The sequence below is a fragment of the Ictidomys tridecemlineatus genome, chromosome 5 (assembly GCF_052094955.1).
Source record: "Ictidomys tridecemlineatus isolate mIctTri1 chromosome 5, mIctTri1.hap1, whole genome shotgun sequence".
Classification (NCBI taxonomy): Eukaryota; Metazoa; Chordata; class Mammalia; order Rodentia; family Sciuridae; genus Ictidomys; species Ictidomys tridecemlineatus.
Genome location: NC_135481.1, coordinates 5,118,640 through 5,131,996, shown reverse-complemented (window position 1 = coordinate 5,131,996; position 13,357 = coordinate 5,118,640). Strand labels below are relative to the sequence as shown.

The 13,357-nt window shown below is 37.7% G+C and overlaps 1 protein-coding gene across 2 annotated transcripts in view; it reads right to left on the bottom strand.

The window, feature by feature from the left end:
* Positions 1-3,552: 3,552 nt before the first annotated feature.
* The window catches only part of Nipa1 (NIPA magnesium transporter 1), a 40,205-nt gene continuing 30,400 nt past the window's right edge, over positions 3,553-13,357 (bottom strand). For both annotated transcript variants that reach the window (XM_078049127.1, XM_078049128.1), the window contains exons 4-5: positions 12,663-12,823; positions 3,553-9,294 (exon numbers count right to left, since the gene is read on the bottom strand). In XM_078049127.1, the coding sequence (XP_077905253.1) occupies positions 8,783-9,294; positions 12,663-12,823 (673 nt within the window). In that variant the 3' untranslated portion in view covers positions 3,553-8,782. The remainder of the gene's footprint in view (positions 9,295-12,662; positions 12,824-13,357) is intronic.

Below are 13,357 nucleotides of genomic sequence, written 5' to 3'. Positions count from 1 at the left end.
ATGAAAAGACTTATGAATGAACATTCCATAGCAACTTTATTTGTAATAGTGAAAAAACTAGAAACAACCCAAATATTCAAATGTGAATGAATAAACAGATTGTTGGCATATCCATATAATAGAACACTACTCAGCAATATAATGGAATGAACTATTGATACATGCTGTAACATAGCTGAGTCTCAAAATAATTTTGCTAAGTGAAAAGCACCAGACCCAAAAAAGCAAAAAAGTAGTATATGCTAATTAATTACAGTTATATAAAAGTCTAGGAAATGGGAGCTAATATATAGTGATAGTAAACAGATTAAAGGTTGCATGGGAGTGGAAGGGAAAAAGAAGGCAGGATTACAGTGAGTCAAAAAGGGTGATGGATATGTTCAGTTCCACTGATATTTTCATTATACTTAATGATATAATGCTTTCATTATAGGACATATGACAAACCAAATTGTACACTTTATAAGTGTGTAGTTTATTATATGTGAATTAAATCTCCATAAAATTATTAAAATCTTGTCTTTGTTATAGAAACATTGGCAAGACTCCTTATTAAAATAGTATTTTTTTAAATCATGCGTTAGGAAATCAAATAGTTTTCTTATGTTTCTTAAATTGTTCCCCAGTTACTCTCTTTGGTTTTGATACCACAGAAACAAAATAGCAGAGCAGATGATTATTTTTTAACTCAACCCCCATCACTAAAGTTGCCTTTTGTCCTTTCAAAGGAAATTGTGGCATTCTCTATCATTTAACTTATTTTTTGGTGGTGTTGGGGATTGAACAGGGCCTTGTGTATGCTAGGCAAGTGTTCTAACACTGAGCTACAGCCCCAGGCCCCTCTGGAATTTAAAAACATTACTGTTATATAATATTTTTCAGTTAGCATTTGTTCATTCAAGGCTATACATGACCTCTAAATGTAGTGGGGCATTTTCCAGAATATTTAGTTGGAGGAATGGCAGGGAGAAAATGAAAAAGATAGGAATAACTCAAAGTGAATTTAGGTAGAACACTAGGATATTCATTAAAGGGCAGGAGTTGTTTTTTAATAATTGCCTCACCTGGTGAAATGGAAAATGTATGTGCTGAGCAGAATAATGCCCACCAATAGTGTCCACATCCTAATCCTTGGAACCTGTGATCATATTACATTACATAGCAAAAGGTGCTATGCAGATGTAATTAAGAATCTTGAAATGGGAAGATGATTCTGGATTGTCCGGGTAGGTCCAAAATAATCAGAGTTCCTTCTAAGGGGAGGACAGGAGGGACAAAGTTTTAAAAAAGAACCAACAATGGAAGAGTTGTCAGAGATATGATGTTGCTGGTTTTGAAGGAAGAGGAGGGAGCCATAAGTCAAAGAATACAGGCAGTCTGTAGAAACTGAAAAGGACAGGGAATGGATTCTTCTCTGAGTCTCTGGAAGAATTAATCCTGCCAACACCCTGTAAAACCTGTGTTGGACTTCTGACCTCCTGACTATGATATAATAACTCACAAAGCTTGTGGTAACTTGTTAGTCACACAAAACTAGAGTGATTATTCTAAATTCAGTAGGAGGAAAACATACCAAGTCCTCCAGGCATCTTCACCAAATATAAAAAGATGCAATTTCATAGGCAACCTAGTTTAACGTTTCTTCCATCATATCAGTTATTTTATTCAGATTGATTGTGTTTCTTGCCTTGCACCTCCCCCATCCTGCTCACCCCAGTCCAGTTTTACTCCCAGTGCTAATATCCTCAGCTGAAATTAATCTCTCTCTCCTCTGAAATGCTAAGAGATATAGAAGTACTTAGATATTATACAACTGTTTCTTGACTATACCACCACCTCTCCAACTTAAAACCTTTTAGAAACTACATATCATGTGAAGTTCAAAATAATAGGTCTGTGAGTGTAACTCAGTAGTATTGTGCTTGCCTAGCATGTGCAAGGCCCTGGGTTTCCTCCTCAGTACACCCCCAAAATTAATTATTATAATGGTATATAAATAAGTGTGATTAATACTACAACAAATATGCCAACAGCATCACACTTAAGGGTTATCAGACAGGGACTTGACAGCAATAGAGGAACCCTAACAAGGTGCCAGGAAGGTAAGAATAGCTTGGTTTTCTGTGCTCCTCAGAACTAGATATCCAGCTCACACTTAACTATTGTGCCTAGCTGGCAGCTAGAACTAAAAGTTCCTTAGTAGAAATCAAATAGGGCTGAAGAATTTGCCATCCACACATTTCACAGCTGCCAAAAGCAATCTGAAAATAATTAGGCATACAAACATTCCTGATTTCAGTAGAAGTATACTTTGATCAAAATGTGTGTAATTAAAGTAAATCTGCCAGGCACAGTGGTGCATGCCTGTAATCCCAGTAGCTTGGGAGGCTGAGGCTGAAGGATGGCAAGTTCAAATTCAGCCTCAGCAATTTAGCCAGGCTCTAAGCAACTCAGCAAGACACTGTTTCTAAATAAAATATAGAAAAGGCCTGGAAATATGGCTTAGCCAGTGGTTAAACGCCCCTGTGTTCAATCCCTGGTATGTATGTATGTATGTATGTATGTATAAATAAATAAAAATAAATAAATATCTTTTTGGATAGAGCCTAAGGAAAAAAATCTTTACTCAAATTATTTTTTCTCATTTAATAAAATAACTGAGGTTGGGGTTATAATTCAGTGGAAAAGTGTGTATTTAGCATGTGTAAGGATCTGGGTTTGATCCTGGTACCAAAAACAAAATTATTGGACACTAGAAAAGGTTAATGACAAGATTTCTGATGATGTTCAGAGTACTAAAATGTGTTATGACTCTTTAATTTTTTTTTAAATATTTATTTATTTTTTTAGTTTTCAGCGGACACAACATCTTTGTCTGTATGTGGTGCTGAGGATCGAACCTGGGATTCACGCATGTCAGGCGAGCGCGCTACCGCTTGAGCCACATTCCCAGCCCGACTCTTTAATTTTTTATGGACTTAAAATATAAAATGACGTGTTACGCAACTCAAAAATGTGTAAAAGATTTGAATGTGGTAGCACATACCTGTAATCCCAGCTACTTGAGGGGCTAAGGCAGGAAGATCACAAGTTCAAGGACAGCATGGGCAACTTATTGAGACCTTGTCTCAAAATAAAAAAATAAAAAAGGCTAGGGGTATAGCTCAGTAGGAGATTGTCCCTGAGTTCAATCCCTACTACCAAAAAAAAAAAAAAAAAGCCATATTAAAATAGAGCTGATGGGGATGGGGTTGTGGCTCAGCAGTAGAGTGCTCACCTAGCATGTGCGAGGCGCATAAAAATAAATAAAAGCACCACATAAAAATAAATAAATAAAGGCACTGTGTCCCACTACAACTAAAATTTTTTTTTAAATAGAGCTGGTTTTCTATAGTACTATCATTTAATTCAATCAGAAGATACGTCCTTCATATATGGATCTGCACCAAGACAGATGCACAAGCAGACATAATAGGAAAAATGTGAGGATCTGAGATGATTTGGAACCTGAGACTACAAAGAATTCCGAGCAAAGGGAAAAATCAACGAGTATTCCACTAGAAAGAAGTTATTTTATTTTAAAACACATACAGATTAATAAATATTATTGGAAAACTTAATAAATAGCCTTTTTATTTACATAAGGCAATAACAACATGCTATGACTATTTCTATAAAGCAAAACATAAGCAAATCTTAGTCATTGATAAATGTGTGTATGTATGTATGCTAATTGGAAGCTCCCCTGATACATTTACATGGAAAAACTTGAATGCAACCAATCAACATTTGACATTTTTAAAAATCTAGACTTCTTCCTCCTTTCATGATTATATTTTATAAGGAAATAATAGTTATACTTCAAAAAGCCAAGAACACTCAGGAATGCTATGAAAATCAACACTCTTAAACCTTGTAAAGTGCAAAAATACCGACGAGGTGGAGGGGTAAATTAATATTTCTGACAAATAAAAGAAACACTCTTGAGTTTTCAATGTGACCTTTTGGCACTAGTGGTTGGGGAGCTCCTGACATTCACCTGGTATCAGATAGTTGATCATCAGGGTTGAGCTGCTTGAAAGCAGAAAGTTTAGCATTATTCCTTACAAATTCAATGCAACAGAATCGATTGGTCACATAGATCATTAAACCTTCTGTAGAACACAGACTAAGCCAAACATCAGAGGAGCTCATTACCCCATCAGAATGTGAGCTTTCAGTGCAGTTTTAAAAGTCCTTGTTTAATTTCCATATTTTACAATAGAATATATAAAATCCTTCCTTAAAAAAAAGGAAAATTAAAGCTTTACAGAATCATGCAAACTTTATACCCAGTGTTTCCTTTACTTGCTTGGTGCTTGGAGCTACATGCTCTACAGCACCATCCTGAGCAGACTCCATGGTCAATGCAAACTGAGTTCTATCTACCATGTCATTTCCAGAGCAGTTCTGAGAATGGTGCTCTCATCTGAGACCATCAGAACACTACTAAAAGTGCTAGCATTTTAGGTACAATCAATTTGGAGAACCATCCCACCCCTTTGGAGGTAGAAAAACTGAGGCACAGAAAGGTTAAGCAACTCACCTATATTTGCACAATTCAGGGAAAATTAGAGAAAAGAAGAAATAAATCCTTCTCCCTGGCTCTCTGGGCCTTAGACTCTGCTTTTTAATTGCTTTGGGTACATTTGAAATAGATGTTTATTTACATGATCATTGTTCTACTGAATATCAACTTTTTAAACTAGACAGTGTATTTTGATGTAACAGAAGTTACATTCTCTTAAAATAGAATTGTTTTGTTGCATTTGATAGCATATGAGAAATGTGTATGAAAAAAAAAAACGAGCAGTGGTATTAGGCCAAATTCTCATGCCTGTTCCTATAATTCTCAATCTTTTCAAGTATACATGGAGGTATAAGAATCTGGCCAGATGTGAAAAATCACCTATGAGCTAAAGGACAGACCCTTAAAATTCATCACCAGTAACAATTGTGGAGTGGAAATGAGGAATACAAAAAATTGAGGTATTTTATATGATAAATTGGCTTGTGGAATGACTGGTATGCAAATTGGTCTTTTGCTAACTGAAGTTAACAGAATCTAGCTATGAATATGAGTAAGACATACAGAAAATGAACAGAGGTGTCACTGGTAGGAAGGTCAACACTAAAAAGATGATGATACATTTTTGGTCCCTGAGAAGACGGAACACCAACATTCCATCCAATCCTGCTTGATGAGTGAACAATGTCCTTGGTGTCAAACACTCTGAGAAAGATAACTCCTTCAGACCACAGAAGCTAATCCACAGTCATGAAGCATTCTCTTTCTAGTGTCTTACTGGGAACCCTAACCTGGACTTAGTAGGCATCAGAAAAGAGATACGGACATGGTTCTGTGAGCCATTGGAGCATCCTCTCTGCTCTTATGGATTACTGGAGCAGCTTGGGAAAGAGACAACGTTATTATCTCCTCCAAGAATTATATAGCAGGGGCTGGGGATGTAGCCAGAGGTAGAGCACTTGTCTGCTATGTGCCAGACCCTGGGTTCATTCCCCAGCACTGTGGAAAAAAAAAATATGCAGCAGGGCAGTGGTCTGTACTCATCAATACCTATTTCTGTTGACTGAGTGTTCGTCCACACCTGGGAGACACTGCATCTGAGTGCTTTACAGAAGTCTAGAAACTGGCCTCTAAAAGTTGAGCATAGTATTTACCAGGAGCTAAGCTGTCTAGGAAGAAGGAAGAGGAGCAGTAACTACCCATTTGAATAGTGTTTTCTTCTATCAGAAAAGAAATGTAAAACCCAAAGAAAACAACAAAGGCCAACATATTACTGCTGGAATTAACTTCTGGAAATAAACTGAGTATAACAAATTGGCTTAAGAAGTAGGAATTAAAAGAATATTTCTTATTGCTCAACAAAGAGCAGCAAAGTGTATTATATTAACATTCTAATATGAAATGACAGTCTGAGTGATAAGCAAAGCCACCAGAAAACCAGATTCCTCCCCAAAGGTCCTAGTATGGGCCTCACAGAAATGCCTTGGTTATGCAGATTGCAAAATGCTAGGATGGTATCCTTGGGCTAGGTTTATGTTAAGAATCCTAAATTGGTTCTATACTTGGTCAATAAGCAGAATAGAATTCACGTGAGAAAACAAGGCATTGTCCAAGTAGGAGAGAATAGCCTATTTAAGTATCTATCAAGAATAATTCTGAAAATTGTAATAAAAAACCTTTGATTTTAGAAAAAAACTTGAAAATAAATATACAGTAGATATTTTTCTTGGTTTTATCAGAGATAAATCAAAGAATAACATCATAATGAAAATGTTTCACAGGCTTTACTTTTGGAAAGACCTATAAGAGATCCATTTCCATATTAGGATCTCCTCTGAAACTCTCAATTTGGGGTCCTTTTTTCTTTGTATTTCCACGTTAATTACGAAAAAAGCAAATTTGTGAAATGATAGTAGAAATTTGAATTTATGTGCTTCATGTTAAATTTAGAACATCAGACCCTGGTCATGTCAATTACTCAGAGGCTACTGTCACACATATGAAAAACAATGAATGACATGAACTTTGTTTCACTGGAACAAAAGCTATGTATCCTGCTAAAGCAATCTACCAAATATATATAAACCTGGGAGATTCTGTTCCAGGATCAGTCACCTTCAGAAGAGCTATTAATACTGTGAGATTTTGTTTTAGTCTAAAAAAAAATTATAGGGAATATCATCCAGAAATTCACAACTCTGAATATCCATGGGATAATTGTGGATTAAAATATAGAAAGGCACACCAATAGAGGCATTTAAATAAGCTTTATATGTAAGTTGCAGCAAAACATAATTTTTAAATTATGAACTTTCTTATATTCTTGAATAATTATGTGTTAATTCTTTCCCAAACATCTCCTTAACTAGAAAATTACTTTTGTGCCAAAATTACTGCAACTTTTAGTTCAATAAATGAAGGGTAATATTTCTAAAAATGCCAGTGTTAAAAAAATAACCTTAAAGAGCTGATGAAAGAGGAATGGACATTTGGAATATTTATTAACTACCAGTTAATATAAGATTTTTAAATTTTTTGAAATTATTTTGTTGCTGCTCTTCACAAATCACTGACAAACCAGGATCATCACATGTACTTTTAATTCATAAAGGTATATTTTTGCTTCATGTTAAACTAGTCTCATTTTATTTGGTCTCTTTGTTCAAAACTTTAGGGAGGTATTCCTTGGATTTTTACTTCAGAAATGTTCTTTTTGCCTGGAGAAAAACATCTTTTTAAAGTAACTATAGTTGGATATTATTAAATTTCAAGTTCTATTTCACCTAATCTACTTTACCCAGGCCCACCTTTCAATATAGCATAGTTCCCTATTCAGATAAAACACTGCATGTGAATCAGACAATATAGTGATGAAATTTTTGCATCACTTCGTGTTCTGCTCCAGTTTAATACACATGGGAGGTTGTTATGGACAGAAGAAAGATCTCTTTTATCCAAATGTTGGCATAATTAATTGCCATTTTACATTTAAGAATTGTTTTGTTTTGTTTCTGGCACGGGGAATCAAATCCAGAGCCTCATGTTCACTCAGGAAATTTAGTGAGATGCTGGGTGAGGAACTCAAGAATGTTCCACATCTGAAACAAGAAGATCAAAATGTTTCCATCTTTGTTAGAAACTCCTTTGAAACTATGTGTGTTCCAACTTGGTTCTGTATTAAAAAGGGTTCTCAACATATGTGCTATTAAACATTTTTTTCTCCTTTAATAGCCTTATTTTCAAGGCTGGATGGCCACAAATGCTTGCTGTGTATATATTTGATACTAGATCCCAATTACATAGGTTGAATGCAAATAAAATACCTCATGCTACTTAATCAATTGTCTTTACTTGGACAATAACTACATGCTAAATGGGTCAATCTGCTCATGTGCCTTTAGTTTTGACTCTCCTCCAATACACAATTATTTCTAATTGCTTTACAATTATTTATAATTTGAACATTGAAATGTTAAGGTATAACCAAGGAAGTGGCATTATTCTAATTTAAGAGAACATACAGTAGTAGTCAAATTAAGTGAATAATTCAAGTGATAAAGGCACTGAAATTGATTTGAGCTATTGAAAGGTCATCCTGCCAATGGAACACTGCATCACATTCATTAACTGTTCTCTCTCTATTTGCTATTAAAATGTCTTGGGTGGGTGCAGGAGAGAGCCTATTTGTTAGAGAATTAAAAACAATTCAATGTATATACCTCTTATGTGAATGAGGTACCTGAATGTTATACATGCTCAATGCAAACTAACACAACAACAGTCACATTTACTGTACAGAGCCAGATTTCAAGACAAGAATTTTTCTCATTTCCAGAGTAATCTTCTAATTAAGAACATCTGCTCTCCTGCAAAGACTAACCAGAAAGAGCCCATCTTTATTTACTCATTAAATCATGTTAAAATGTTTTAAAAGGAAAAAGTAGTCATGAAAGCTTCCAGGTTAATGGAAATGAAAATGAGATTCGTCTCATCAGAGAGAGATGATGCCCAGGCAACCACTGGGAGCATCAGGCTACAGAGGTCTGGGCCCCTGCTCTGCTGCTGAGCCAGGCTCCCCACTGTCCACTCGACCACCCATTAGTACACAGGCAATTCTCACATCAGGGATTGAGGGTCTCTTCTACTTCACATCCAATCAGGACCAGAGACCACCTCTGAGGCCTGTTCCTCAAGCCCCCAACCCCTGGTTGCATCCTAGTCTGTCTTCATATTGGATTTGTTCATTTCCCCAAGATTGAAATTGAACTCTTTGAACACCTGTATAAGGACAATCCCCACGGAGACCGTCGTGAATCCACAGGCCATGCCCAAGAAGTCCACCAGACCCACGTTGCTCCACTCCCGGAAGAGGATGGCTGAAGCCAGCAGGACAAGTGTGGTGAACACAACATAGTAGATGGCCCCGAACACGGAGGAGTCGAAGCACTCCAGAGCCTTGTTGATGTACCTGAATTGGACGATGATGCTGCAACCCAGCACAGCCAGGAGCACCAGGCACAAGCACAGGGCTCTCTGACTAGATGGGTTGTTGTGCAAGATGTCTTGGGCTGCCAGCCCAATGCCCTTGGTGGAAGGCACGGTGAAACTCCCCAGCAAGGAGCAGATGCTGATGTAGACCATGATGTTGGTGGGCCCATGGGCTGGGGCAATCCAAAAGATGAGCAGCAGCAACATGAGCAGCACGATGCACAGGTAGCCCACAAAGACTGCAAGACAGATGGCACACATTGACCTAGGCAGTCCCCCACTCAGTGACTACCCAAGGAGACAAAGCTGAGGCAGTGCCTGTGCTCCCACTAGCCACCCCTCTACTGTGGCAAGTGCACTTTCTTCATCATTATTTTTACCATTAAAACATTCATAGGGGCTGGGGATGTAGCTCAGCACTTGAGTGGCATGTAAAAGGCCCCAGGTTTGATGCCTGGCATGGTGCAGGGTTGGCTGGGTTCAGTATGCCTTGTACAGGTGTACCTGAGCATTTGCATTTTGCAAAGTAGCATCCTGCTACTTCTCCTTTATATTCAGTTAAGGCATTATACTGATTGCTTTAAAATTATGTGTATAGGAGGTTGTATTTTGCATGAATTTAATTCCCAAATTGTGAAGTTGTCCCTCACAGGGCTGGAAACTGCCTGGACATGCAAACTAGACCAGATAGGCAAACAAATCAACAAGTGTGAACATGCAACCCAAAAGACAGGCATTGGGAGCTTTGCCCCTCATGGATGAACTATGAAGACCTGCTCCTGGGGGGCCAACAGAGGGAGACTCTCCAGAGAAGGGACACTGGAAGGTCAGATGAAAGCTGCCTGGAAGTCTCATCTACAAATTAGGAAAGGCACAGTTAGGCTCATGCAAAAAGAAAATACTGCCCAACTTTGGACAGGTCTAGGGGATGGAACCCTAACTTATTTACATGTTTGGAAGCAACTTAAATATATGCAAGTGGGCAGGCACAGTGTCAGGAAAGCAGCAGGGCATAAACATGGAGAAGTCTGGGCAAGAGGGAATGCAAAGGGCTTTGATGCTGGGAAGGGCAAGTTCAGACAACATTTCAGATAAGTCCCAGGTATCAAGACAGCTGAGATGGCAGGGGTGGTGGCCAAGGAGGAAGTGGTGCCGAGGGGCAGGAAGAAAAGGGGAACAGGACAGGACTGAGCACACGAGCAGCCAGAGGGGATGCTGAACGACAAGCCTCAGCAGCTATGTGTGAGAACTGGGCTATGCAGAAATAAAAATGCATGGCCAGGAAAACCTATTTTCGTGTGATCATCACCTCTTATTTTTTTAAGGTTAGAGCAGGCACCAGATGCCCTTCAGCCTTGTGACACTTTCTTTACATCTGTGTTTCTCAAGCATTTATTTAATTATCACCCATATTAGGAACCACTTTCCACCTTTCTCCCATTTGTTCACCACTGTGAAATATCTGTATCATTGATTTATTATACAGCTGTTTATAATTGTATCTAAATCTGTACTTTATAAATTGAAAGAGTGGTTTTTTTCACCTCCAAACATCAGTATTTGCTCTCTGAGGGTGATATTACCATCATTGAGAATGCATGCCTCACAATATTCACTCTTTATATTTATCTGTTTGTTTTTTTAGTGGTGCTGTGAATTAAACCCAGGGTCTCACATACTAAGTACATGCTCTAACACTGAGCTACACCCCAGTCCTGATATTTTCTCTTTGGAAAACATTCCACTACATTTCCCTCACTTCTACCCTCTTTGAATATGACAGAGCACATATCACTTATATAAAATATAAGTGATAATTTAAATTTCTTCTGAGGCAAAAATTCATCCTGTATTTTTACCTTTAGAAAAAAATATTAGAAAATCTATAAGGTAATAAGTGCCCAGAATAATACCATTTTATATTTTAGATTCTTTCACATTAAAAAGAAAATTTTTTTGCTATCATTTTATCTTCATACCTAATTTTTATTGTGACATATTATATATAATTTACAACTGTACATATAAATTCCAAACATGTAAATAAGTTAGGACCTGATATATATTAGCATTATTCACATTTATCAAAAAGTTAGTAGCCATTGGGTATGTTCCTAAAATAAGTCCTTGAGAGCCCAGTGCTGTGGCAAAGCCTAAACTCACAGCTACAAAGGAGGCTCAGGCAAGAGAATTCCAGATTCAAATATAGTCTCAGCAACTGACCAATACCCTATCTCAAAATAAAAAAGGGCTGAGCTCAGTGATAAAGCATCCTTTTACCACTGAGTCAAATCCCTAGTACCACCACCACCACCAATAACAAAAGCCTTCAGGACACTCACATTTACTTCTGTAATCTTTCTCTGGTCTTTTCCTCCCTTCATCTTTGTACTTTTATATCTTACAGTATCAAATATCATGGCTTTTATGGAAATAAATGAGTATCACAATGGTAAGAGTCTCACACTCCATAAGGAGACACAGACTTGATCCCTTTTTCAATTTTTTTAAAATGTTTATTTTTTTAGTTGTAGTTGGACACATTTATCAAAAAGTAAGTAGCCATTGGGTATGTTCTACAAATTAATAAAAAATAAATAAATAAGACAATATCTTTGTTTTATTTATTTATTTTTATGTGGTGCTGAGGATTGAACCCAGGGCCTCACATGTGCTAGGTAAGTGCTTTACCGCTGAGCCACAACCCTAGACCCCTTTTTCAATTTTCACAAATGTTTTTGTTGCTACTTTCATCACTTCTAATTGAAAGCTACAAAAGAGGGGTTCCCACATTTTGTGGCCTGGAGGCATCTGTGTGAAGGCAATTTTGTGTCACCACCTGTCTAAAATTGTTGGTAAGCAGCACAAGACGGTCTACTGGAAGAAATTTAGAAGTAATCTGTACTTAAGGCAGGTGTGTTTATGTAATGTTTTTTATTTGACAAAAAAATTAGAAATTATTATATGTCAAACACAAATATATGCACACACAACTGGGGTCTCTGCTCTCAATGCTGCACATCAGAGAGAAGCACTGAGTGGGGACAGAACAGAGTTGGCAGATGCTGGCTGCTGCCATTGGGACAACAGTTCAGGGAGGGAGCAAGGCTAGCTGGCCCACAGAAGGAACAATGCATGAAAAGAACCAGAAGAAACTGGATGGTACAGCTCCTAGCCCAGTCAGGAATCTGAGGGCAGGGGTGTGGAGGAGGGACAGCGGAGGAAGAGAGAGATTCTCAGAGGTCAGGAGAAGCCACTCATGGCTCTGGAATGAGCCATGCACCCAGTTGCAGAGGAAGCCCCTACAGGGATGAGGGCTGAGATAAGGCACTGGCTTGTCATTATGCTGAATGGTGGTCTGGGAGTGACCTTTGCACACATACCATGGCCAGCTAGGCTCAGGGCGGCTGCACAGCTGTGACTGGCTTGTACACACAGCCAAGTGATACACATGTACGTGAAGCACAAAGAATGCAAATCTGTGGACTAATTAGGGTGGATACAGGTTTGGCCTACAACACTGAAGTTGCCAGACTGGAGCCATGGCTTAGGAAATGTGAACTACTTGGGCAAACGCTCTTGCTCTTGGCTGCAAAGAAGGAGTTACCTGGATTAGTCAGCTTCTCCTCCAGCTCAGCCTGCGTTGTCACACTCTCAGACTTTGGGGAGTGGATAATCAGCACGACAGAACCTGCACAGCTCAGCAGACACCCCAACTTGCCCAGGATGTTGAGTTTTTCCTTCAGAAGATAAGAAGCTAAAATGGACCTTTGATTAAATAAAAGAAGTCATTACTGTTTAAATAAATCACATTATCCAACCTGTTTCTAGTAGGTGCAGATGCTTTTTATCTAGAAAACCCACATTTTTCTTTATCGCCATATTTTTATTTTTCATTTAGTTTGTTTTTGGTTCAGATTTTGGGGATTGAAACCAGAGTCTTGCAAAGGCTAAGCACATGTTTTACCATTAAACTACATTCATTTCCAGCCCATCATTTAGTTTATAAAAATAGAAAAAAAAAGGAGCAATAATAAATCCCTACTTTAAGAAATTATTGAAGCTTTTATTTCAACAAAAATTGAATTTTCATGCATAGTCAGTATACAGTTAATGGCATCTTAAAGTTGACCATTATATATTAGAATCCCAGTAGATATAAAATATATCAGAATAGAAAAAGAAGTTTAATAAGTGTCCCAAAACAAAAAAAAATATTATTTCCTTATTTATAAAAGTAAACAATAGGAAAAAAAAACAACCAAGTGGAAAAGTAGGTCACAAAATTGTCCAAATATACAA